The 25,317-nt window shown below is 39.3% G+C and overlaps 1 protein-coding gene across 1 annotated transcript; it reads left to right on the top strand.

Moving 5' to 3' along the window:
• The first annotated feature begins 6,883 nt into the window (after positions 1 to 6,883).
• LOC101692621 (olfactory receptor 2V2) lies at positions 6,884 to 7,831 on the top strand. The gene has a single exon (XM_004780213.1). It carries the CDS (start codon positions 6,884 to 6,886, stop codon positions 7,829 to 7,831), a length of 948 nt encoding a protein of 315 aa, XP_004780270.1.
• The last annotated feature ends 17,486 nt before the right edge of the window (positions 7,832 to 25,317 follow it).

Genomic DNA, 25,317 nt, shown 5'->3' with positions numbered 1-25,317 from the left:
ATGGACATCCCTGCCGTGTTCCTGACCTTAGCGGAAAAGCTTTCAGTTTTTCTCCATTGAGAATGATATTTGCGGTGGGTTTTTCATAGATGGCTTTGATGATATTGAGGTATGTGCCCTCTATCCCTACACTTTGAAGAGTTTTGATCAGGAAGGGATGTTGTACTTTGTCAAATGCTTTTTCAGCATCTATTGAGAGTATCATATGGTTCTTGTTCTTTCTTTTATTGATGTGTTGTATCACATTGACTGATTTGCGGATGTTGAACCAACCTTGCAGCCCTGGAATAAATCCCACCTGGTCGTGGTGAATAATCTTTTTAATGTACTGTTGAATCCTATTGGCTAGTATTTTGTTGAGTATTTTCGCATCTGTGTTCATCAAGGATATCGGTCTATAGCTCTCTTTTTTGGTGGGATCCTTGTCTGGTTTTGGGATCAAGGTGATGCTGGCCTCATAAAATGAGTTTGGAAGTTTTCCTTCCATTTCTATTTTTTGGAACAGTTTCAGGAGAATAGGAATTAGTTCTTCTTTAAATGTTTGGTAGAATTCCCCCGGGAAGCCGTCTGGCCCTGGGCTTTTGTTTGTTTGGAGATTTTTAATGACTGTTTCTATCTCCTTACTGGTTATGGGTCTGTTCAGGCTTTCTATTTCTTCCTGGTTCAGTTGTGGTAGTTTATATGTTTCTAGGAATGCATCCATTTCTTCCAGATTGTCAAATTTATTGCCGTAGAGTTGCTCATAGTATGTTCTTATAATAGTTTGTATTTCTTTGGTGTTAGTTGTGATCTCTCCTCTTTCATTCATGATTTTATTTATTTGGGTCCTTTCTCTTCTCTTTTTGATAAGTCGGGCCAGGGGTTTATCAATCTTATTAATTCTTTCAAAGAACCAGCTCCTAGTTTCGTTGATTTGTTCTATTGTTTTTTTTTTGGTTTCTATTTCATTGATTTCTGCTCTGATCTTTATGATTTCTCTTCTCCTGCTGGGCTTAGGGTTTCTTTCTTGTTCTTTCTCCAGCTCCTTTAGGTGTAGGGTTAGGTTGTGTACCTGAGACCTTTCTTGTTTCTTGAGAAAGGCTTGTACCGCTATATATTTTCCTCTCAGGACTGCCTTTGTTGTGTCCCACAGATTTTGAACCGTTGTATTTTCATTATCATTTGTTTCCATGATTTTTTTCAATTCTTCTTTAATTTCCCGGTTGACCCATTCATTCTTTAGAAGGATACTGTTTAGTCTCCATGTATTTGGGTTCTTTCCAAACTTCCTTTTGTGGTTGAGTTCTAGCTTTAGAGCATTGTGGTCTGAAAATATGCAGGGAATGATCCCAATCTTTTGATACCGGTTGAGTCCTGATTTAGGACCGAGGATGTGATCTATTCTGGAGAATGTTCCATGTGCACTAGAGAAGAATGTGTATTCTGTTGCTTTGGGATGAAATATTCTGAATATATCTGTGATGTCCATCTGGTCCAGTGTGTCGTTTAAGGCCTTTATTTCCTTGCTGATCTTTTGCTTGGATGACCTGTCCATTTCAGTGAGGGGAGTGTTAAAGTCCCCCTACTATCATTGTATTATTGTTGATGTGTTTCTTTGATTTTGTTATTAATTGGTTTATATAGTTGGCTGCTCCCACATTGGGGGCATAGATATTTAAAATTGTTAAATCTTCTTGTTGGACAGACCCTTTGAGTATGATATAGTGTCCTTCCTCATCTCTTATTATAGTCTTTGGCTTAAAATCTAATTGATCTGATATAAGGATTGCCACTCCTGCTTTCTTCTGATGTCCATTAGCATGGTAAATTCTTTTCCACCCCCCCTCACTTTAAATCTGGAGGTGTCTTCGGGCTTAAAATGTGTTTCTTGGAGGCAACATATAGATGGGTTTTGTTTTTTTATCCATTCTGATACCCTGTGTCTTTTGACAGGGGCATTTAGCCCATTCACATTCAGGGTAACTATTGAGAGATATGAATTTAGTGCCATTGTATTGCCTGTAAGGTGACTGTTACTGTATATGGTCTCTGTTCCTTTCTGATCTACCACTTGTAGGCTCTCTCTTTGCTTAGAGGACCCCTTTCAATATTTCCTGTAGAGCTGGTTTGGTATTTGCAAATTCTTTCAGTTGTTGTTTGTCCTGGAAGCTTTTAATCTCTCCTTCTATTTTCAATGATAGCCTAGCTGGATATAGTATTCTTGGCTGCATGTTTTTCTCGTTTAGTGCTCTGAAAATATCATGCCAGCTCTTTCTGGCCTGCCAGGTCTCTGTGGATAAGTCAGCTGCCAATCTAATATTTTTACCATTGTATGTTACAGACTTCTTTTCCCGGGCTGCTTTCAGGATTTTCTCTTTGTCATTGAGACTTGTAAATTTTACTATTAGGTGACGGGGTGTGGTCCTATTCTTATTGATTTTGAGGGGCATTCTCTGAACCTCCTGAATTTTGATGCTCGTTCCCTTTGCCATATTGGGGAAATTCTCCCCAATAATTCTCTCCAGTATACCTTCTGCTCCCCTCTCACTTTCTTCTTCTTCTTCTGGAATCCCAATTATTCTAATGTTGTTTCGTCTTATGGTGTCACTTATCTCTCGAATTCTCCCCTCGTGGTCCAGTAGCTGTTTGTCCCTCTTTTGCTCAGCTTCTTTATTCTCTGTCATTTGGTCTTCTATATCACTAATTCTTTCTTCTGCCTCATTTATCCTAGCAGTTAGAGCCTCCATTTTTGATTGCACCTCATTAATAGCTTTTTTGATTTCACCTTGGTTAGATTTTAGTTCTTTTATTTCTCCAGAAAGGGCTTTTATATCTCTCGAGAGGGTTTCTCTAATATCTTCCATGCCTTTTTCGAGCCCGGCTAGAACCTTGAGAATTGTCATTCTGAACTCTAGATCTGACATATTTACCGATGTCTGTATTGATTAGGTCCCTAGCCTTCGGTACTACTGCCTCTTGTTCTTTTTTTTGTGTTGAATTTTTACGTCTTGTCATTTTGTCCAGATAAGAGTAAATGAAGGGGCAAGTAAAATACTAAAAGGGTGGCAACAACCCCAGGAAAATATGCTTTAACCAAATTAGAGGAGATCCAAAATCGTGAGTGGGGAGAAAGGGGATAAAAAGAGGTTCAAAAAGGAAGAAAGAAAAAAAAAAAAAAAAAAGAAAAGAAAAAGAAAAAAAAAAAAAAAAAAAAAAAAAAGAAAAGAAAAGAATTTTTTAAAAAAGAAAACACCTAAGAAAAATGTAAAAAAAAAAAAATATATATATTAGATAAACTAGTATAAAATCGTTAAAAAAGAAAAAGGTAACAGTTAAAAAAAAAAAATTTTACCCGAAGGCGAGAAAAAAAAAAAAAATGAAAAAGAAAAAATTAAATTAACTGCAAGACTAAAAAAAATCACAGGAAAAAAGCCATGAGTTCCGTGCTTGGCTTTCTCCTCCTCTGGAATTCTGCTGCTCTCCTTGGTATTGAAACCGCACTCCTTGGTAGGTGAACTTGGTCTTGGCTGGATTTCTTGTTGATCTTCTGGGGGAGGGGCCTGTTTTAGTGATTCTCAAGTGTCTTTGCCCCAGGCGGAATTACACCGCCCTTACCCGGGGCCGGGGTGAGTAATCCACTCGGGTTTGCTTTCAGGAGCTTTTGTTCCCTGAGCGCTTTCCGTAGAGTTCCAGAGGACGGGAATACAAATGGCGGCCTCCTGGTCTCCGGCCCGGAGGAGCCGAGAGCCCAGGGCCCCACTCCTCAGTGCGCCCTCAGAGAACAGCGCCCAGTTACTCCCGTCTGCCTGACCTCCGGCCGCGCTCCGAGCTCACCGAGCCTGCGACCGGTTCAAGGTAACACGGAGCTGTGAGCTTACTGTCGGCTCTGTCTCTGTAGCCGGCTTTCCCGTTCCAATACCCACAAGCTCTGCGACACTCAGACACCCCCGATCCTTCTGTGACCCTGCGGGACCTGAGGCCACGCTGACCCCGCGTGGGCTTCGCCCCGGTTTAGCCTCTGGAGCGATGTCCCTCAGCGGAACAGACTTTTAAAAGTCCTGATTTTGTGCGCGGTTGCTCCGCCGCTTGCCGGGAGCCGGCCCCTCCCCCCCGGGGTCTATCTTCCCGTCGCTTTGGATTCACTTCCCTGCCGGTCCTACCTTTCAGAAAGTGGTTGTTTTTCTGTTTCCAGAATTGCTGTTCTTCTTCTCTTCGATCTGCCGATGGATTTTCAGGTGTTTGCAATCTTTAGATAAGGTATCTAGCTGATCTCCGGCTAGCTGAAGCAGTCTCAGCTTGCTACTTCTCCGCCATCTTGACTCCCCAAGATCACTTTTTAAAATAATTATAGTTCAGTTTAATTATATCAATAATCAAGATTTGAGATAGAACATGGAAAGATATGGTAGACAGCCTCCAAGATGGTCTCATTTGTCCCCTTTCCCAGTATCCATGCCCTTGTGCCCTCTTTCCAGTGAGTATGGGCTGGATTTGGTGATTCATTCCTAAAGAATAGAATTCAGCTGAACTCATGGGATATCACTTCCAATACTACATTTTAAGACTCTGATTTCTATCTAGGGTGCTTTTGCTCTCACTATCTCCAGGATCACTTCACCAGGGAGAAGTCAGTTGCCATGCTATGAGGCAGCCCAGGGAAGAGGGGGCAGGCCTACCTATAGTCACATGAGTGATCTTGCTAGTGGAATCTCCTCCAGCCCAGCCTTGAGAGGACTGCAGCTTTTTTTGACAGCTTCATGGTAACCTTCTGAGGGACCTTATGCCAGAGACACCTAGCTAAGCTTCACCTACATTTCTGGCCCACGGAAACTGTAAGATAATAAAAAATTGCCATTTTATTTTAAATGCTAACTTTTGGAGCTATCTGTTACACAGTTAATAGCTAATTACATGAGCAAATCAACAGCTAATGCAAATTTAAGGGCAAAGACCACACTGTTGTGCCACTTGCAGAACCATGGAAATACCTGGTACTGCAGCCCTGAATGGATAAAAGGACAGGTGAAATTAGGAGGAGGCTGATAAGAGAGAGAAAAAGGAGAAGCCTAAAAACTGGAAATACCTTTCAGAGTGAAGACAAGTTTCAATAGGGTGAGAGAGTGAGGACAACAATCAAAGAAAAAGTTGTGTCAGAATAGTATGATGTTTTCCATTTAATTGTTTATAATCATTTATTCTTTTATTTTCCTTGGGTTCAGATTCTGTGACTATCCTCAAGGGAGTTTTAATATGCATGACTTTTTAAATATGCATGACTTTTATTGCCTAATTTGGCTTTTGTTCATGTAAAATCAGGTCATGTCACCTTATTATATTCCTTTTGTAAGATATTTATAAGAATTGATGACCAAACATCCTGAGAAACCCCTTTTAATTGACATGATCCAATAACTTAATTCAAACTTTTTTTTTTTAATTTTTTTTAATTTTTTATTTTTTATAAACATATATTTTTATCCCCAGGGGTACAGGTCTGTGAATCACCAGGTTTACACACTTCACAGCACTCACCAAATCACATACCCTCCCCAATGTCCATAATCCCACCCCCTTCTCCCAAACCCCCTCCCCCCGGCAACCCTCAGTTTGTTTTGTGAGATTAAGAGTCACTTATGGTTTGTCTCCCTCCCAATCCCATCTTGTTTCATTTATTCTTCTTCTACCCACTTAAGCCTCCATGTTGCATCACCACTTCCTCATATCAGGGAGATCATATGATAGTTGTCTTTCTCTGCTTGACTTATTTCGCTAAGCATGATACGCTCTAGTTCCATCCATGTTGTTGCAAATGGCAAGATTTCATTTCTTTTGATGGCTGCATAGTATTCCATTGTGTATATATACCACATCTTCTTGATCCATTCATCTGTTGATGGACATCTAGGTTCTTTCCATAGTTTGGCTATTGTGGACATTGCTGCTATAAACATTCGGGTGCATGTGTCCCTTTGGATCACTACATTTGTATCTTTAGGGTAAATACCCAATAGAGCAATTAATTCAAACTTTTATGAGGCAGTGAGTAAATGGTTCAGAGAGTCATGTGCAAGAAAGTGGTTAGAAATATTTTATAAGGCTCTTTGAGGGGCACCTGGGTGGCTCAGTGGGTTAAGGCTCTTTGATGTCTACTAAAAGTGATTTAGTAAGTAGATATTAACTGTTTACCAGTCAGCTTTTACTGAAGCCTAATCCTGGGATTATTTTTGAAGTTTCAGCACAATTGAAGACTTCACTGTTCTTAATAAGTTTGGGCACCAAACTGTTGCTTTTCCACATTGGTCCTGTGAATTTCCTGTCACCCCCAATATAATTGACAATAATGCCATCTAATTATAACTATTCCCTCTCATGTGAGGCACTGAAGATACTTCTTTTATCGATACTATAAATATATCAGAACGGCTAGTATGAAAACACTCTTAGAACATAAAGAAACATGGGTTAAAGAGCGACTCATGATTCAAACACATCCTTTTCCATTACGCATATTAATGGTCTGATGGGCTGAGAAGGTATAGCTCTGTTTAAGATAGTTTACCGAATCTGTGTGATATCATAAAAGACTCAATATCATATAATAAAGCCAAAACTTTGCTTGCATAAAGGTCCTATATGATAATCTCTTCCAGGTAAGGATATACACAAATAGATAATTGGTCCATTCTATAAGCTAGGATGACTCCTATTGCTGTTAGATGGGAATATAAAGGAGTATCTCTTCCATGTCCCAAAGTTGATATTGTTGAGGTCTCAAAGTTGATATTGTTGAGTTACAAACAAAACAACTGGCTGAAGATGTAGAATGCAGAGGTAATAAAGAAATGTCAGTCGATCCATTATTTTTTGTTCACAGTCACAGGTAACCAGAAACATCAACTAAGCCATGGAGATACAGTCGAATCAATCATCCACAGATGACTTCATCCTCTTGGGCATTTTTTCTCACAGTCCAACTGACCTTGTCCTCTTCTCTCTAGTTATGGTGGTCTTCACAGTGGCCCTCTGTGGGAATGTTCTCCTCCTCTTCCTCATCTACATAGATCCTCGACTTCATACACCCATGTACTTCTTCCTCAGTCAGCTCTCCCTCATGGACCTCATGTTGGTCTGTACCAATGTGCCAAAGATGGTAGTCAACTTCCTATCTGGCAGGAAGTCCATCTCTTTTGTGGGTTGTGGCATACAAATTGGCCTCTTTGTCTGTCTTGTGGGGTCTGAAGGGCTCTTGCTGGGACTCATGGCTTATGACCGCTATGTGGCCATTAGCCACCCACTTCACTATCCTGTCCTCATGAATCAGAGGGTCTGCCTCCAGATTGTTGGGAGCTCCTGGGCCTTCGGGATAATAGATGGTGTGATCCAGATGGTGGTAGTAATGACCTTCCCCTACTGTGGCTGGAAGGAAGTGAACCACTTCTTTTGTGAGATGCTATCCTTGTTGAAACTGGCCTGTATAGACACATCCATTTTTGAGAACGTTATATATGCTTGCTGTGTCTTCATGCTGTTTCTTCCCTTCTCCATCATCGTTGCCTCCTATGCTCGTATCCTGAGGGCTGTGCTCCGCATGCGCTCTGCTCAGGCTGGCAAAAAGGCCCTGGCCACCTGTTCTTCCCATCTGACAGCTGTCTCCCTCTTCTACGGGGCAGCCATGTTCATCTACCTGAGGCCTCGGCACTACCGGGCTCCCAGCCATGACAAGGTGGTCTCTATCTTCTACACAGTCCTTACGCCTATGCTCAACCCCTTCATTTATAGCTTGAGAAACCGGGAGGTGATGGGGGCCCTGAGAAAGGGGTTGGACCATTGCAGGATTGGCAGTCAACACTGAAGGACCAGGACATCCTGTGCCTGGCAATGCCATCCCCTGATTCTGTGACTTTGAGTAAATAATCTCTGTGTGAGGCTCTGTTTCCTCACTGTTAATGATGATCATAATACCTGCAGGCTTTTTTTAAATCCTAAACCCTCTCTGTGTGTAGTGAAAAAACAGCTTTTTTTTAAAAAGATTTTATTTATTTATTTGACAGACAGAGACCACAAGTAGGCAGAGAGAGGAGGAAGCAGGCTCCCCGCTGAGCAGAGAGCCTGATGCGGAGCTTGATGCCAGGACCCTGAGATCAGGACCTGAGCCTAAGGCAGAGGCTCTAACCCACTGAGCCACCCAGGTGCCCCCAAAACAGCTTTTTTATTTTTACCCAATATTTAGTGAGCTAATTCATTTGTAAAGTGCATTACATTGGAATGTAGGACTTTGTAAACCCAAGCACGTGCAGAAGTAAGGCATTGGGATTATTGTCCCTTATTGTTTATTTTTTTTGTCCCTTATTGTTTAAATCTAGAATTATTTCTAATATCAGAGAATGCCCTGAATTTGACTTCCTTACTCTTATTGCGATTCTCTACCATTGAGTCAGAACTTACTATGTGCCGGAAACATACAATATTCCATATGTGTATGTATAGATATCATTTCTCTGATTTTTTAAAGGTCTCACACTAGTTTCTTAGATGAAACTGGATGAAATCATCATACAGATGATGAAAAATAAGCTTATAAAATTCTCTTTAGAGAGTGCTCACCTTTCATGCTCTGTAAGTAGGAACTTTTTTTTTTAAATATATAAGTGGGGTTTTTTTGACCTTTTAAGTTTTTATTTTTAACTCCAGTTAGTTAATATACAGTGTTATATTCATTTCAGGTGAGTATAGTAACTCAACACTTCCATGTATCATCCGTGCTCATCATAAGTGCACTCTTTAATCCCCATCACCTATGTCACCTATCCACCCAGTAACCATCAGTTTGTTCTCCATAGTTAAGAGTCTGTTGCTTGCTTTGTCTTTCTCTTTTTTTCCCTTTGCCTTTTGGTTTCTTATATGATCCATATATGAGTGAAATCATACAGCATTTGTCATTCTCTGACTTATTTCACTTAGCATCATACTCCCTTTCTCTATCCATGTTCTTTGCAAATGCAAGCTGTCATTCTTTTTGTGGCTAAATAGTATTTCATTTACACATACCACATCTTTATCCATTCATATATCTATGGATACTTGGGCTGCTTCCATAACTTGGCTGTTATAGAAAATGTTGCTATACATATTAGAGTGTGTGCATCCCCTTGAATTAGTGTTTTTTTTTATTCTTTGGGTAAATAGTATTGTGATTGCTGGATCATAGGTTACTTCTGTTTTTAACTTTTTTTAAGATTTTATCCATTTATCTGAGAGATAGAGACAGTGAGAGAGAACATGAGCGGGGAACAGAGCAAGAGGGAGAAGCAGAGTCCCTGCTGAGCAGGGAGCCTGTTGCAGTGCTCAACCTCAGGACCCTGGGATCATGACCTGAGCTGAAGGCAGACACTTAACCAACTGAGCCACCCAGGTGCCCTTATTTTTAAATTTTCAAGGAACCTCTATACTGATTTCCAGAGTAGCTACACTAGTTTGCATTCCCATCGACAGTGTACAAATGTTGCTTTTTCTCCACATCTTCATCAATACCTGTTGTTCCTGTGCTGTTGATTTTAGCCATTCTGACAGGTGCAAGGTGACATCCCATTGTAGTTTTGATTTGTATGTCTCTAGTGGTAAGTGGTGATGAATGTCTTTTCATGTGTTTGTTGTCCATCTTCATGTCTTCTTTGGAGAAATGTCTGTTCATGTTTCCTACCCATTTTTTAATTGGGTTTTTTGTGTGACCAGGAAATTTATACAGACTTCTTGAAGTCTTATATTCTTTAAAGAATAAAGTGCAAAGTCTTTAGGATTCTTGAGAGAAAAGGTAAATACCTTTATTGTCTGGAATATAAGAAATACACAGGGAAGTGCTGTAAATATAATCCTCCAACAAAATTAGCCACTTTTTATTATTTCAGTTTCTGTAAGAGGAAAAAATTCACCATACTATTTTCCCTTGGGAAATTATATTTGGAACATAAACGGCAGAATTCGATATGTATTTGAAGACACAGTTTTAAATATCTGCAGTTATTGGTGTTATTTGTATCCATCCATCTAAACTCTGTACCAGCTACAATAAAACTTTTTCTGGAAGAAAATATTCTTTGTTGCATTCAGAAAAAAGAAAGGACAGAATTGTGTTCTGGAAGTTGGACTAAACCACAGGAAATTATTTGCTTAGTTTTCAGCTTGGAAAGAATGGAGGGCAGTGGCACTAATAATCACTATAATTCTTGGGACCTACCATGGGGAGATGACTTTAGATTGTCTCTGCACTTTAATCTCATTACAAACATTTTGTGGTGAACATCATTATGTGCCTTTTACAGACAAGGACACTGGGGCTCAGACCACTTAAGTCCCTTACCTTACCCTCACTCCCCAGTTCTCTCCACCCGCCCTGAGAAACAGTTTGTTTGTTGGAACAACTGAGATGAGCAGAGAACTTTGCAGGAGTCTCCCTTCGCTTGGAATTTAATTGCCAGAGACTGGGGACAGAAATGTGACAGAGAAGGAGTCTCCAAGGATTTGTGAAAATATAAGTAAATTTCCTTAGTCACAGCAGAGGGGGAGAACAGTAGGTGCAGTGAGGAGTGTCAGGGAATAAAACCTCTCAGGTGGGCCCTGGACCTGGCTCAGTGAGGGTTTCTTTCCACAGGTGAGGTTCTGTTTTCTCATTAATCACGAGACCCCCCTCCCCCCATGGTCCAGCCCACTCCCTGTGCTCCCCTTATGAATGAGGGATAAACGTTCTCTCTGCACTATAATTTCTATTCTGAAAGACTTTTTCTAACCCCTGGCATGAAGTGCTCTCTTCAAGGTTTTCCTGTGTTTCTTTATTGAGACCAAACAGGTATCCCATTTTAACTAATCTTAGCATTTCTTCAAAACCTTTCACAGCCTTTGTGGAAGGCATTGGGTATTTCCTGCCCGTGGATGAGGAGTGCCCCAGATACCTCAGACAATACCCTTTTTCACAGGATATGAGGAGAGTCTGGAGTTTTCATGACATTAGTCTTTCTTTCTCCTGAAAATTTCTCCTCTTTACCTTTCCTAGGTCCTTCCTGCTTCCATTTCAGCCCCATTTCCTTTAAGGAAATGGAGGTGCACTGGTTTCCCTGCACTGAGAGAGACCTTGTTGCAGACCCAACTGACTAATCAGAACAGCCATCCCTTGGTGATGAAGTCTGCTCTCCAAGGACTCTAGATTGAAACCTGTCCTCCTGACTCCCTAGCCCGTCCTGGTGTTATTGATTAGAACGTTTACATTAAAGGTCTTCCTTTCTGAATAATTCCACTTACCATCTCTGTCATCATATGCTTTAGCATTTTTGTTCTTTTTTTAAATAATTTTTTATTTTTTATAAACATATATTTTTATCCCCAGGGGTACAGGTCTGTGAATCACCAGGTTTACACACTTCACAGCACTCACCAAAGCACATATCCTCCCGAATGTCCATAATCCCAAGTGGTGAAGCATTTTTGTTCTTAATTAATGGTTTAAGACTTTTAAATGGAGGGAAGGATTGAATCATATTTTTTTTTTTTGGGGCTGTCAAAGTTTCCTTTTTTCAGTTAAAAACACATTCAGTATCAAATACACATGTGTCACAGATTTTATTCACCTTATTAATTAATGGATATCTCAGACAGTAAAAGTAGTTCCAGGAGCAAAGTAACTGCAAGGCCATCAGAAAATTTATTTTTAAAAATTAAAGAATGATTTCTGGGAAGATGGTGGAGTAAAATGACCTAAGTTTTACTTATCCCATGTGTACAACTAGATAAAATTCAGATCAGTTTAAATAACCCAGAAAATGACCCAGAGACTGGGAGAATTAGCTCCATAACTAATTTAAAGAAGAGGCCACATCAAAGAGGGTAGGGGGTAGAGACATGGGGAGCTAAATGGATCTACAAGATCATCCATGAGAGGGAGGGACCTGTGGGTGTGCAGAAGGGAGAGAAAGAGACTAGGGAACCCATAGAGGAAATACATTTGACCAGAGGGAACCAGAGGGAAAAAATTTTTTGAGTTATTACAACCAGTGATTTTAAAAATCAATTCGCTCAGCTCTGAGAAAGTCAGGAGGCTGAAAGGAAACTAAATCCTACCCTTAAAGAAAAAGCACAATGAATACCTCATAGAAATAGAGCATAGAAACAGCAGTTTGGAAAACACTTGGGACACATGGAGGGATAGTTGTTTATGCATCTCAGACAATATTCTGGAGGGACAAAAATGGTTGGAAGACTCCTCTAAGTACAAAGGAGTTGGCAGGCGTTGTTTTCATCCCCGCTCACCCAGCACAAACACATGGGAACCAGCACAGTGCCAACTCTCACTAACATTCTAACTTGTTAACACTGCCACATCCCCCGCCTGTGCTTTGGCTGATATACCTGATCCAGCCAGGCCTGTCTCACTCCTGGTGCTGCAAACCCCCCCAGAGGACCAGCACACAAACCTTGAAAAACACAGATGTTTTACCCCCTCCAATGCACTCTTGGCAGTGTTCTAGTAGCCTGACAGATGCTAACACCACTCCAAAGAGATTCCTGTCCCAGGGAGAGGAAAAGATATCCACATACAGCAGTTGGACAGAGGTCCCAGCAATGGCCCCACCCACAAAGGAAAGCTTCTCAGGAGACAATAGGCAGAAAGCCCCTTGCAGTTTGGTGTAACTGTATCTCACAAACACCTAGTCTGACCCAGTTCAAGCCCAAGACAGCCCCAGACTGGCCAACTAATATCACAGGGACCACACAGCCCACAAGAAGTAAAGAGCCACTGCAGATGACTGGGCTATAGGAAAAAGTGACTCAGCCACAAAAACAGGGTACATGCAACACACATAGGACATACCCATGAAATGCCAGGTTCAAGTGAACAAGGGACGTTGCACCGCAGGGCACAAGACTTCACGCAGGGCACAAGACTTCATCCTCACAAAGCCAGTACTTCCAAAAGCAGAAGTAACCGACTTTCCTAACCCACAGAAACAGACACAGAGATTTAAGCAAAATAAAGAGCTAGAGGAATATGTCCCAGATAAAAGAACAGCACAAGAGGGGAGGAGTCAAGATGGCGGAGAAGTAGCAGGCTGAGACTACTTCAGCTAGCCGGAGATCAGCTAGATAGCTTATCTAAAGATTGCAAACACCTGAAAATCCATCGGCAGATTGAAGAGAAGAAGAACAGCAATTCTGGAAACAGAAAAACAACCACTTTCTGAAAGTTTTTCTAATATATATATATTTTCTTTTTTACATTTTTCTTAGATGTTTTCTTTTTTTTAATTCTTTTCTTTCTTTTTTTTTTCTTTCTTCCTTTGTGAACCTCTTTTTATCCCCTTTCTCCCCCATCACGATTTTGGATCTCTTCTAATTTGGTTAAAGCACATTTTCCTGGGGTTGTTGCCACCCTTTTAGTATTTTACTTGCCCCTTCATATACTCTTATCTGGACAAAATGACAAGACAGAAAAATTCAACACGAAAAAAAGAACAAGAGGCAGTACCAAAGGCTAGGAACCTAATCAATACGACATTGGTAATATGTCAGATCTAGAGTTCAGAATGACAATTCTCAAGGTTCTAGCTGGGCTCGAAAAAGGCATGGAAGATATTAGAGAAACCCACTCGAGAGATATAAAAGCCCTTTCTGGAGAAATAAAAGAACTAAAATCTAACCAAGTTGAAATCAAAAAAGCTATTAATGAGGTGCAATCAAAAATGGAGGCTCTCACTGCTAGGATAAATGAGGCAGAAGAAAGAATTAGTGATATAGAAGACCAAATGACAGAGAATAAAGAAGCTGAGCAAAAGAGGGACAAACAGCTACTGGACCATGAGGGGAGAATTCCAGAGATAAGTGACACCATAAGACGAAACAACGTTAGAATAATTGGGATTCCAGAAGAAGAAGAAAGAGAGAGGGGAGCAGAAGGTATACTGGAGAGAATTATTGGGGAGAATTTCCCTAATATGGCAAAGGGCATCAAAATTTAGGAGGTTCAGAGAACGCCCCTCAAAATCAATAAGAATAGGCCCACACCCCGTCACCTAATAGTAAAATTCACAAGTCTCGGTGACAAAGAGAAAATCCTGAAAGCAGCCCGGGAAAAGAAGTCTGTAACATACAATGGTAAAAATATTAGGTTGGCAGCTGATTTATCCACAGAGACCTGGCAGGCCAGAAAGAGCTGGCATGATATTTTCAGAACACTAAACGAGGAAAACATGCAGCCAAGAATACTATATCCAGCTAGGCTATCATTGAAAATAGAAGGAGAGATTAAAAGCTTCCAGGACAAACAAAAACTGAAAGAATTTGCAAACACCAAACCAGCTCTACAGGAAATCTTGAAAGGGGTCCTCTAAGCAAAGAGAGAGCCTACAAGTGGTAGATCAGAAAGGAACAGAGACCATATACAGTAACAGTCACCTTACAGGCAATACAATGGCACTAAATTCATATCTCTCAATAGTTACCCTGAATGTTAATGGGATAAATGCCCCTGTCAAAAGACACAGGGTAGCAGAATGGATAAAAAAACAAAACCCATCTATATGTTGCCTCCAAGAAACTCATTTTAAGCCCGAAGACACCTCCAGATTTAAAGTGAGGGGGTGGAAAAGAATCTACCATGCTAATGGACATCAGAAGAAAGCAGGAGTGGCAATCCTTATATCAGATCAATTAGATTTTAAGCCAAAGACTATAATAAGAGATGAGGAAGGACACTATATCATACTCAAAGGGTCTGTCCAACAAGAAGATTTAACAATTTTAAATATCTATGCCCCCAACGTGGGAGCAGCCAACTATATAAACCAATTAATAACAAAATCAAAGAAACACATCAACAATAATACAATAATAGTAGGGGACTTTAACACTCCCCTCACTGAAATGGACAGATCATCCAAGCAAAAGATCAGCAAGGAAATAAAGGCCTTAAACGACACACTGGACCAGATGGACATCACAGATATATTCAGAACATTTCATCCCAAAGCAACAGAATACACATTCTTCTCTAGTGCACATGGAACATTCTCCAGAATAGATCATATCCTTGGTCCTAAATCAGGACTCAACCGGTATCAAAAGATTGGGATCATTCCCTGCATATTTTCAGACCACAATGCTCTAAAGCTAGAACTCAACCACAAAAGGAAGCTAATATCATCCTCAATGGGAAAAAATTGACAGATTTTCCTCTATGGTCAGGAACAAGTCAGGAAAGTCCACTCTCACCATTGCTATTTAACATAGTACTGGAAGTCTATTGACACAACAATCAGACAACACAAAGAAATAAAAAGCATCCAGTGTAGCAAGAAAGAAGTCAAATTTTCACTATTTGCAGACAACATGATAAAGAATCCACCAAAAATTGCTAGAACTGATAAACAAATTCAGTAAAGTCACAGGATACAAAATCAACATACAGAAAGCTGTTGCTTTTTTATAAACCAATAATGAAGCAGCAGAAAGAGAATTCAAGGAACCCATCCCATTCATACTTGCAGCAAAAAACATGAAATACCTGGGAATAAACTTAACCAAAGAGGTGAAAGACCTTCCCTCTGAAAACTATAAAACTCTGATTAAAGAAATTGAAGATGATACAAAGAAATGGAAAAACATTCCATGTTCATGGATTGGAAGAATGAATATATTTTGTCTATATTACCCAAGCAATTTACACATTTAAGACAATCCCTATCAAACTCTCAATAGAGTTTTTCAAAGAGCTAGAAAAACAATCTTAAAATATATATGGAACCACAAAAGACCCTAAATAGCCAAAAACAATCTTGAAAAAGAAAAGCAAAGCTTAAGGCATCACAATTTCAGACTTCAAGTTATATTACAAAGCTGTAGTGTTCAAGACAGAATGATACTGGCATAAAAACAGACACATAGATCAATGGAGCAGAATAGAAAACCCAAAAATTAGCCCACAACTGTGTGGTCAACTAATCTTTCTCAAAACAATATCCAATGGAAAAGAGGCAGTCTCTTGAATGAAACATGCAAAAGAATGAAACTGGGCCACTTTCTTACACCATATACAAAAATAAATTCAAAATGGATTAAAGGCTAATGTGAGACAGGAATCCATCAAAATCCTAGAGGAGAACACAGGCAGTTACCTCTTGACATTGTCCATAACAAATTCTTACTCTAGATATGTCTCTTGAACCAAGGGGGAAAAAGCAAAATGAAACTATTGGGACTTCATCAAGATAAACTCTTCTGCATAGTGAAGGAAACAATCAACAAAACTAAAAGGCAACTAAAACTAAACTACAGAATGGTAGAAGATACTTGCAAATGACTTATATGATAAAGGGCTAGTATCCAAAATCCAGAAAGAACTTATCAAACTCAACACCCAAAAAAGCCCAAATAATCCATTTAAGAAATGGGCAAAAGACATGAAGAGATATTTTTCCAAAGAAGACATACAGATGGCAACAGATATCAGAAAATATGTTCAACATCATTCATCATTAAGGAAATAGAAAACAAAACTACATTGAAATATCACTTCACATCTGTCAGAATTACTAAAATCAACAACACAGGAAACAACAGATTTTGACAAGGATGTGGAGAAGGAGGAACCCTTTTACAATGTTGGCAGGAATGCAAACTGGTATAGTCACTCTGGAAAAGTGTATGGAGATTCATCAAAAAGTTAAAAGTAGAACTACCCTATGATCCACCAATTGTACTATTAGGCATTCACCTAGAGAATACAAAAATATTAACTCAAAATGACACATGCACACCAATGTTTATAGCAGCAGTATTTACAACAGCCAAATTATGGAAACAGCCCAGTTTTTATTGACTGATGAATAAATAAAGATACAGTCAAATGTATATACAATTGAATATTACCAGTCATAAAAGAATAAAGTCTTGGGCACCTGGATGGCTCAGTCATTAAGCGTCTGCTTTCAGCTCAGGTCATGATCCTGGGGTCCTAGGATCAAGTCCCAAATCAAGCTGCCTGCTCATCAGGGTGCCTGGTTCTCCCTCTCCCACACCCCTGCTTGTGTTCCCAGTCTCTCTCTCTCTCTCTCTCTCTAATAAATAAAATCTTTAAAAAGAAGAATAAAGTCTTGTCATTTGCAATGACATGGCTGGAGCTGGAGAGTATTATGCTAAACAAAACAAGTCATTAAGAGAAAGACAAATATATGATTTTACTCATATGTGGAATTTAAGAAAAAAGAGTGGAAAACCAAGATACAGTCTCAACTATAGAGAACTAACTGGTGGGAGATGGGAGATCGGTGGGGGAATGAGTTACATTGGTGTCAGGGACTAAGGAGCACACCTGCTCACCACAACAGGTGATATATATTATGGGAGACTTTTCCAAGATGGTGGAGGAGTGGGACACCTTACTTTTGTCTGGTCCCAGGAATTTAACCAAATAGTTATCAAATCATTCTGAAACCCATGAATTCAACCAGAGATCTAAGAAAAGAATTGCTGCAATTCTACAAATAGAAAAGCAACCACTTTCTTTGAGGTAGAAGGTGCAAATAAGTGAATCCAAGGCAATACATCAAAAGATAAACCATGGGGGAAGGGAGCTTCCATCAGCCAGCTACCAGAAAATGATACAGCAACAGAGTGCAAAATGTGGAACTTTTAGAAGTCTGCTCTGGTGAGGGACAGCCCTGCCCGAAAGGCACTCAGGTGGTGAAGTGGGGCAGAATCCTAGGTAGGACAGTGTGGCCTCAAGATCCCCAGGGTCAAGGAAAGAACAGGGGTACTTGAGTGCAACAGAGTTCCCAGGCTTTGCAGCAAGAAAACCAGCTGCAATCAGAGAGCCCATGAGTGGGCTTTCAGATTGGTGTTGCCATAAACCACAAACCACGGCACAGTTAGGTGACGGCTCTCCAAGCAGGGGTCCAGAAAGTGGTGGAACTGTGGTGAGACCTCCCCCACCTTCTCCCTGAAGGAGTGGCAGGGATGCTCACTACAAGAGTCTGCAGGGTTGAGAGACTCAAACTATGGTCATGCTCCTGAGATTTAAAAAAAAAAAAAAATCTCCATCACAGGCTAGGTGAGCATGGAGTGTGGAAGGGATTCAGGGAGACAGGTGTGATTGACTGCTTTTCATTAAGGGCTCACTGAGGAGTGTGGGATATGAGCTTTCAACTCCAAGTCTGGAGACTGGGAGGCCATTTTTGTTCCTATTCTCTAAAGTGGCTCAGAGAGCCTTCAAGGAAAAAAGGCCACATAGAACAATATGGAGCCATTTACCTAGCCTGCCCCACTGGCAAGGACAGTGCAGTTCCACCCAGGACAAAGACACCTGACAATCGGTGCAAGAGGCCCTTCCCCCAGAAGATTGGCTGGAATATCCAGCTAAGACCAAGTTTGCCAATCACACAGAACTGCAAAACTCCACTGCTAGGAGAAAATAGTATATAGAATTTATTTTTGTCCTCATGATTCTTTAGCCTCAATTTTAATTTTTTTCTCTTTCCTTTTCAACCAATTTCTTATTTTATCAACCCTTTTATAAGTCTTTTTCCTTTCAATTTTCATAGTTACAGTCTATCCTTTCATTGTATTTAATATTTTATATGGTTATGTTTTTCTTTCTTTACTATTTTGGGATGTAGCTTTTTCTAACAAGCAGACCAAAATACACATAGAATATAATGTATTGCTCTTTTCTGTTCATCAGTCTGATTATATTCCCTTTTTTTTTAATTTTATTTCTTCAGTTTTGGGTCTTTTTCTTTTTTTAATTTTTTTTTAATTTATTTGACAGAGACAGAGATCACAAGTAGGCAGAGAGGCAGGCAGAGAGAGAGGAAGGAAATCAGGCTCCTCTGCTGAGCAGGGAGCCTGATGCAGGGCTCAATCCCAGGAGCCTGGGATCATGACATGAGCCGAAAGCAGAGGCTTTAACCCACTGAGCCACCCAGGCGCCCCAGTTTTGGGTCTTTTTTGATTGGTTTCCGATCGGGGTCATTATTGCCATTTTAGTATTTTGTTCTCTCATTCATTATTTCCTTTCTGGACAGAATGACAAGACGGAAAAACGCACCTCAAAAAAGATAACAAGAGGCAATATTGACTGCCAGAGACCTAATCAGCATGGATATAAGTACAATCAAAATAATAATTATGAAGTTCAAAATAATGTTTTTGGGCAAGATCCCAAAAGTAACATAGACTAGAAAGGAACAGAGACAATACACAGAAACAGTGACTTTATTGGTATAAATTCATATCTTTCAATAGTTATTCTGAGTGTAAATGGGCTAAAGTCCCATCAAAAGACACAGGTATCAGATAATAAAGCAAGACCCATTAATATGATGTCTTCAAGAAACTCACTTTAGATCCAAAGACATCTCCAGATTGATTGAAAGTGAGGAGGTGGACAACCATTTATCATGCTAATGGACATAAAAAGAAAGCTGGATAGCAATTCTCATTATCAGACAAATTAGATTTAAACCAAGAACTGTAATAAGAGATGAGGAAGGATACTGTGTCATAATTAAAGGGCCTATCCAACTAGATTTAACAATTGTAAATATTTATGCTCCCAACATAGGAGTAGCCAATTTTATAAACAAATTAAAATAATAAAATTAAATAAACACATTGATAATAATACAATAATATTAAGGGACGTTAATACACCACTCACAGCAAAGGTGAGATCATTTAAGCAGAAGATAAACAAGGAAACAAGGGCTTTGAATGACACACTGGGGCAGATGGACTTCAGAGACATGTTCAGAACATTCCATCCTAAAGCAACAGAATACACATTCTTCTCTAGTACACATAGAACATTCCCAAGAACAGATAGGTCACAAATCAGGTCTCAACTGTTAGCAAATGATCAGGATCATTCCCTGCACATTTTCAGACCACAATGCTTTGAAACTTGAACTCAATCACAAGAGAAAATTTGGAAATAACTCAAATACATGGAAGTTAAAGACCACCCTACTAAAGAATGAATGGGTCACTAAGGAAATTAAAGAAGAATTTTTTTCAATTTATGAAAAAAATAAATAAAATATTAAAAATTTCATGTAGGGGACACCTGGGTGGCTCAGTCATTAAGCGTCTGCCTTCAGTTCAGGTCATGATCTCAGGGTCCTGGAATCGAGCCCTGCGTCAGGCTCCCTGCTCAGCAGGAAGCCTGTTTCTACCTCTCCCATTGCCCGTGCTTGTGTTCCTTCCCTCACTGTGCCTCTCTCTGTCAGATAAATAAATAAAATATTTTTTAAAAAATAAAAATAGGGGCACCTGGGTGGCTCAGTGGGTTAAGCCTCTGCCTTCGGCTCACGTCATGATCGCAGGGTCCTGGGATCGAGCCCCACATCGGGCTCTCTGCTCTGCAGGGAGCCTGCTTCCTCCTCTCTCTGCCCGCCTCTCTGCCTACTTGTGATCTCTGTCAGATAAATAAAGAAAAAAAATCTTTAAAATAAATAAATAAAATTTCAGGGAAATTAAAATGTAAATACAACTGTTCAAAAACCGTTGGGATGCAGCACACATGGTCCTATGATGGATGTATATAGGAATACAAGCCTTTCTCAAGAAACAAGAAAGGTCTCAAATACACAAGTTAAACTTACACCAAATGAAGCTGGAGAAATAACAGCAATAAAGCTTAAACCCAGCAGGAGAAGAGAATTAATAAAAATTAGAGCAGAAATCAATGAAATAGAAACCAAAATAACAGTAGAACAGATCAATGAAGTGAGAAGTTGGTTCTTGGAAAGAATTAATAAGATTGACAAAGTTCTGGCCAGACTTATCAAAAATGAAAGAGAAAGGACCCAAATTAATAAAATCATGAATGAAAGGGGAGATATCATGACCAACACCAAGGAAATACAAACAATCTTCAGAACATATTATGAGCCAACAAATTAGGCAATCTGGAAGAAGTGGATGCATTCCTAGAAACATATAAACTACCAAAACTGAAATAGGAAGAAAGAGAAAACCTGAACAGACCCAATGCCAGCAAGGAAATTGAAGCAATAATCAAAACCCTGCCAACAAAGAGTCCAGGGCTGAGTAGCTTCCCAGGGGAGTTTTAACAAACATTTAAAGAAGAACTTAAAACTATTCTCCTGAAACTGTTCAAAAAAAATAGAAATGTAGGAAAAATTCCAAACTTGTTCTATGAAGCCAGAATTAACTTGATACCAAAACCAAAGATCCCACCAAAAAGGAGAATTATGGAACAATATCCCTCATGAACATGGATGCCAAAATTCTCACCAAGATCCTAGCCAAGAGGATCCAACAATACATTAAAAGGATTATTCACCAGGACCAAGTTGGATTTATTCCTGGGATGCAAGGGTGGTTCAACATATGCAAATCAATCAATGTGATGTACCACATTGAAAAAAGAAAGGATGAGAACTATTTGATCCTCCCAATTGCTACAGAAAAAGCATTTGACAAAATACAGCATCAATTTTATGAAAACTCTACAAAGTGTAGGGATAGAGGGAACATACATCAATCTTATAAAAGCTGTATATGAAAAGCCCACAGTAAATATTATTATCAGTGGGATAAACCTGAGAGCTTTTCCCTTAAGGTCAGGAATGTGACGGGGATGTCCACTCTCCCCACTGTTGTTCAACATTATATTAGAAGTCTTAGCCTCAGCAATCAGAAAACAAAAAGAAATAAAAGACATTGGAATCAGCAAAGAAGTCAAACTCTCACTCTTCCCAGATGCCTTGATACTCTATGTGGAAAACCCAAAAGACTTCACCCCAAAATTGCTAAAACTCATACAGGAACTCAGCAAAGTAGCGGGATATAAAATCAATGCACAGAAACCAGTTGCATTTCTATACATTATCAATGAGACAGAAGAAAGAGAATTAAGGAGTCAATCCTTAGGAGGAAACTAACCAAAGAGGCAAAGGATCTGTATTTATAAAAACATAGAACACTTACTAAAGAAGTTGAGGAAAACACAAGGAAATGGATAAACATTCCATAGTTTATGGATTGGAAGAACAAATATTGTTAAAATATCTATGCTATCCTGAGCACTCTTTACATTCAATGCAATCCCTATCAAAATACCATCAATATTTTTCAGAGATGGAACAAATAATCTTATTTTTTTCAATTCTAAGTTTTATTTTCATTATCATCATCATCATCATCAGTTTTTGATTAGTGTTCAATTATTCATTAGTTGCTTGTAACATTAGTGTTCAATGATTCATTAGTTGCTTGTAACACCTGATGCTCATCAGGACACATGTCCTCCTTAATACCCATCACCCAGTTACCCCAACCTCTGACCCCCTTCCCTTCTGTAACTCTCAGTTTTGTTCCCAGAGTCCAGAGTCTCTCGTGGTTTTTCTCCCTCTCTGATGACTTCCCATTCAGTCTTCCCTCCCTTCCTCTACGGTTCTCAGTGCTATTCTTTATACTCCACATATGAGTGAAACATATGATAGTTGTCTTTCTTGCTTTACTTATTTCGCTTAGCATAATCCCTTCCAGTTCTATCCATGTTGATGCAAATGGTAGGTATTCATCTTTTCTGGTGGCTGAGTAATATTACATTGTAAAAATGAACCACATCTTCTTTATGAGAGGAAGGACCTCTCAGCTCCTTCCACAGTTTGGCTATCATGAACATTGCTACTACAAACACTGAGGTGCATCTGCCCCTTCTTTTCACTACATCTGTGCCTTTGTGGTAAATACCCAGTAGTTCAATTACTGAGTTGTAGAGTAGCTCTATTTTTAATGTCTTTTGGAACCTCCATCCTGTTTTCCAGAGTGACTCTACCAGCTTATATTCCCACCCACAGTGTAAGAGGGTTCCCCTTTCTCCACACCCTCACCAACATTTGTTGTTTTCTGTCTTGTTAATTTTAGCCATTCTAGCTGGTGTAAGGGGGTATCTTGTTGTGGTTTTGATTTGTATTTCCCTGATTACTAGTGATATTGAACATTTTTTCATGTGTTTGTTGGTCATTTGTATGTCTTCTTAGGAGAAGTGTCTGTTTCTGCCCATTTTTTTACTTGATTCTTTGTTTTTTGGAGGTTGAGTTTGAGTTCTTTATAGATCATGGATATCAGCCCTTTATTGATATGTCCTTTGCAAATATCTTCTTCCATTCCATAGGTTGCCTTTTAGTTTTGTTCACTATTTCCTTTTCTGTGCAGAAGTTTGTTTGTTTGTTTTTAATCGTGATGAAGTCCCAAAAGTTCATTTTTGCTTTGGTTTCCCTTGCCTTTTGAGATGTGTTTTACAAGAAGTTGCTGCAGCTGAGGTCACAGAAATTGCTTCTTGTGTTTTGCTCTAGGCTTTTGATGGGTTCCTGTCTCACATTGAGGTTTTACATCTATTTTGAGTTTATCTTTGTGTATGTTGTAAGAGAATGGTCCAGCTTCATTCTTCTGCATGTGGCTGTCCAATTTTCTCAGCACCATTTATGGAAGAGACTGTCCTTTTTCCATTGGATATTTTTTCCTGCTTTGTCAAAGATTGATTGACCACAGAGTTGAGGGTTCATTTCTGGCTTTTCTATTCTGTTCCATTGATCTATGTGTCTGTTTTTGTGCCAATACCATGCTGTCTTTTTGATCACAGCTTTGTAATATAACTTGAAGTCCGGCATTGTGATGCCCCAGTTTTGGTTTGCTTTTCAAAATTTCCCTGACAATTTGGGTCTTTTCTGGTTCTATGAAAATTTTAAGATTGTTTGTTCCTGCTCTGTGAAAAATGTCATTGGTATTTTGATAAGGGTTGCATTGGAAGTGTAGATTGCTCTGGGAAGTATAGTAATCCTAAAATCAGGAATAAACTCCCCAAAACAAAAGTCCAGGGGGCACCTGGGTGGCTCAGTTGATTAAGCTCCCAACTCTTGATCTCAGGGTCATGAATTGAAGCTCTGAATTAGGCTTCACACTGGCCATGAAACCTACTTTTAAAAAAAAAAATCCAAGAATAAAATGGCTTCAGTGGTAAATTCTACCAAAATTTAAAGAAGAGTTAATGCCTATTATTCTCAAACTATTCAAGAAATAGAAGAGGAGGAAAAGCTTCTAAATTCATTCTATGAGACCAACATTATCCCAATTCCAGAACCAGATACTCAACAAAAGAGAGAGAGAGAGAACTTTAGGCCAATATCTTTAATGAACATAGATGCAAAAAAATCTTCAAGAAAATATTAGCAAACCAAATTCAACAATAAAGAAATCATTCATTGGGTGGGTGCCTGGGTGGCTCAGTTAAGAGTCTGCCTCTCATTCAGGTCATGATCCTATGGTCCTGGGATCAAGTCCCACATTGGGCTCCCTGATCGGAGGAGATTCTGGTTCTCCCTTTACCCCTCCCCTCTGCTTGTGCGCTCTCTCTCTCTCTGGCATGGTCTCTCTCTCTCTGTCTCTCTCAAACAAATAAAGTATTCTTAAAAAATGAAAAAAAAATCATTCACTGGGTATTGTATGGAAGTCGTGAATCACTATATTGTATCATGAAATTAATATAACATTGTACATTAACTATAGTGGAATTAAATAAAATTAAATAAAAACAAAAGCATGTTTTGGTAAGATTTTAAGGTATAAAAGTGTTTAATGTCCTACCAGACAATAAAACCATGGTCTGCAATTGTGTTTTTTACTGGATATAAATCCACAAATTAACAATGAACTTCCCAGTATTTGGGCTCAAACCAGGTAGTAAATTGCAAACTCAATTTTAAAAAGACTACCTTTTTTTTCCTCATCATCTATCTGACAGATATCATCATCCAACAGACCCTGAAACCAGTTTCTCAATAATAATTCTCAATTTTCCACCGAAATGGAATAAATGTCTGCTATGTCTGCACAGAGGCTGAACCAAACTTGACCAATAACCAGAAATAAAAACAAGGGCACAAACGAAAAACACTGAAAAAGAAAAAGAGAGACTCAACAAAATAAAGTTCTGGGTGTCCACAAAATACATACTTGGGTTTAGGCAGTCCATGAGGTGTACTTCTGCAGCAAAGTCTATTTGTTCTCAAGCAGGAAAAAATGTCCAGTGGGAAAAAGACAGTCTCTTCAATAAACGGTGCTGGGGAAATTAGACAGCTATGTGTAGAAGAAAGAAATTTGACCATTCTTTTATACAATACACAAAGGTAAACTCAAAATGGATGAAAGACCTCAACATGAGGCAGGAATCTATCAAAATCCTAGAGAAGAACATAAGCAGTAACCTCTTCGACATTGACCACAGCAAATTCTTTCAAAACATGTCTCCAAAAGCAAAGGAAACAAAAG

This window comes from Mustela putorius, unplaced genomic scaffold (genome assembly GCF_011764305.1).
Source record: "Mustela putorius furo isolate JIRA1106 unplaced genomic scaffold, ASM1176430v1.1 tig00003923_pilon_pilon_pilon, whole genome shotgun sequence".
NCBI lineage: Eukaryota > Metazoa > Chordata > Mammalia > Carnivora > Mustelidae > Mustela > Mustela putorius.
This window is presented reverse-complemented; position numbering and strand designations above follow the sequence as displayed.

Coding starts and splice junctions, on each gene's coding strand:
- LOC101692621 (XM_004780213.1), top strand. CDS start 6,884: ATGGAGATACAGTCGAATCAATCATCCACAGATGACTTCATCCTCTTG.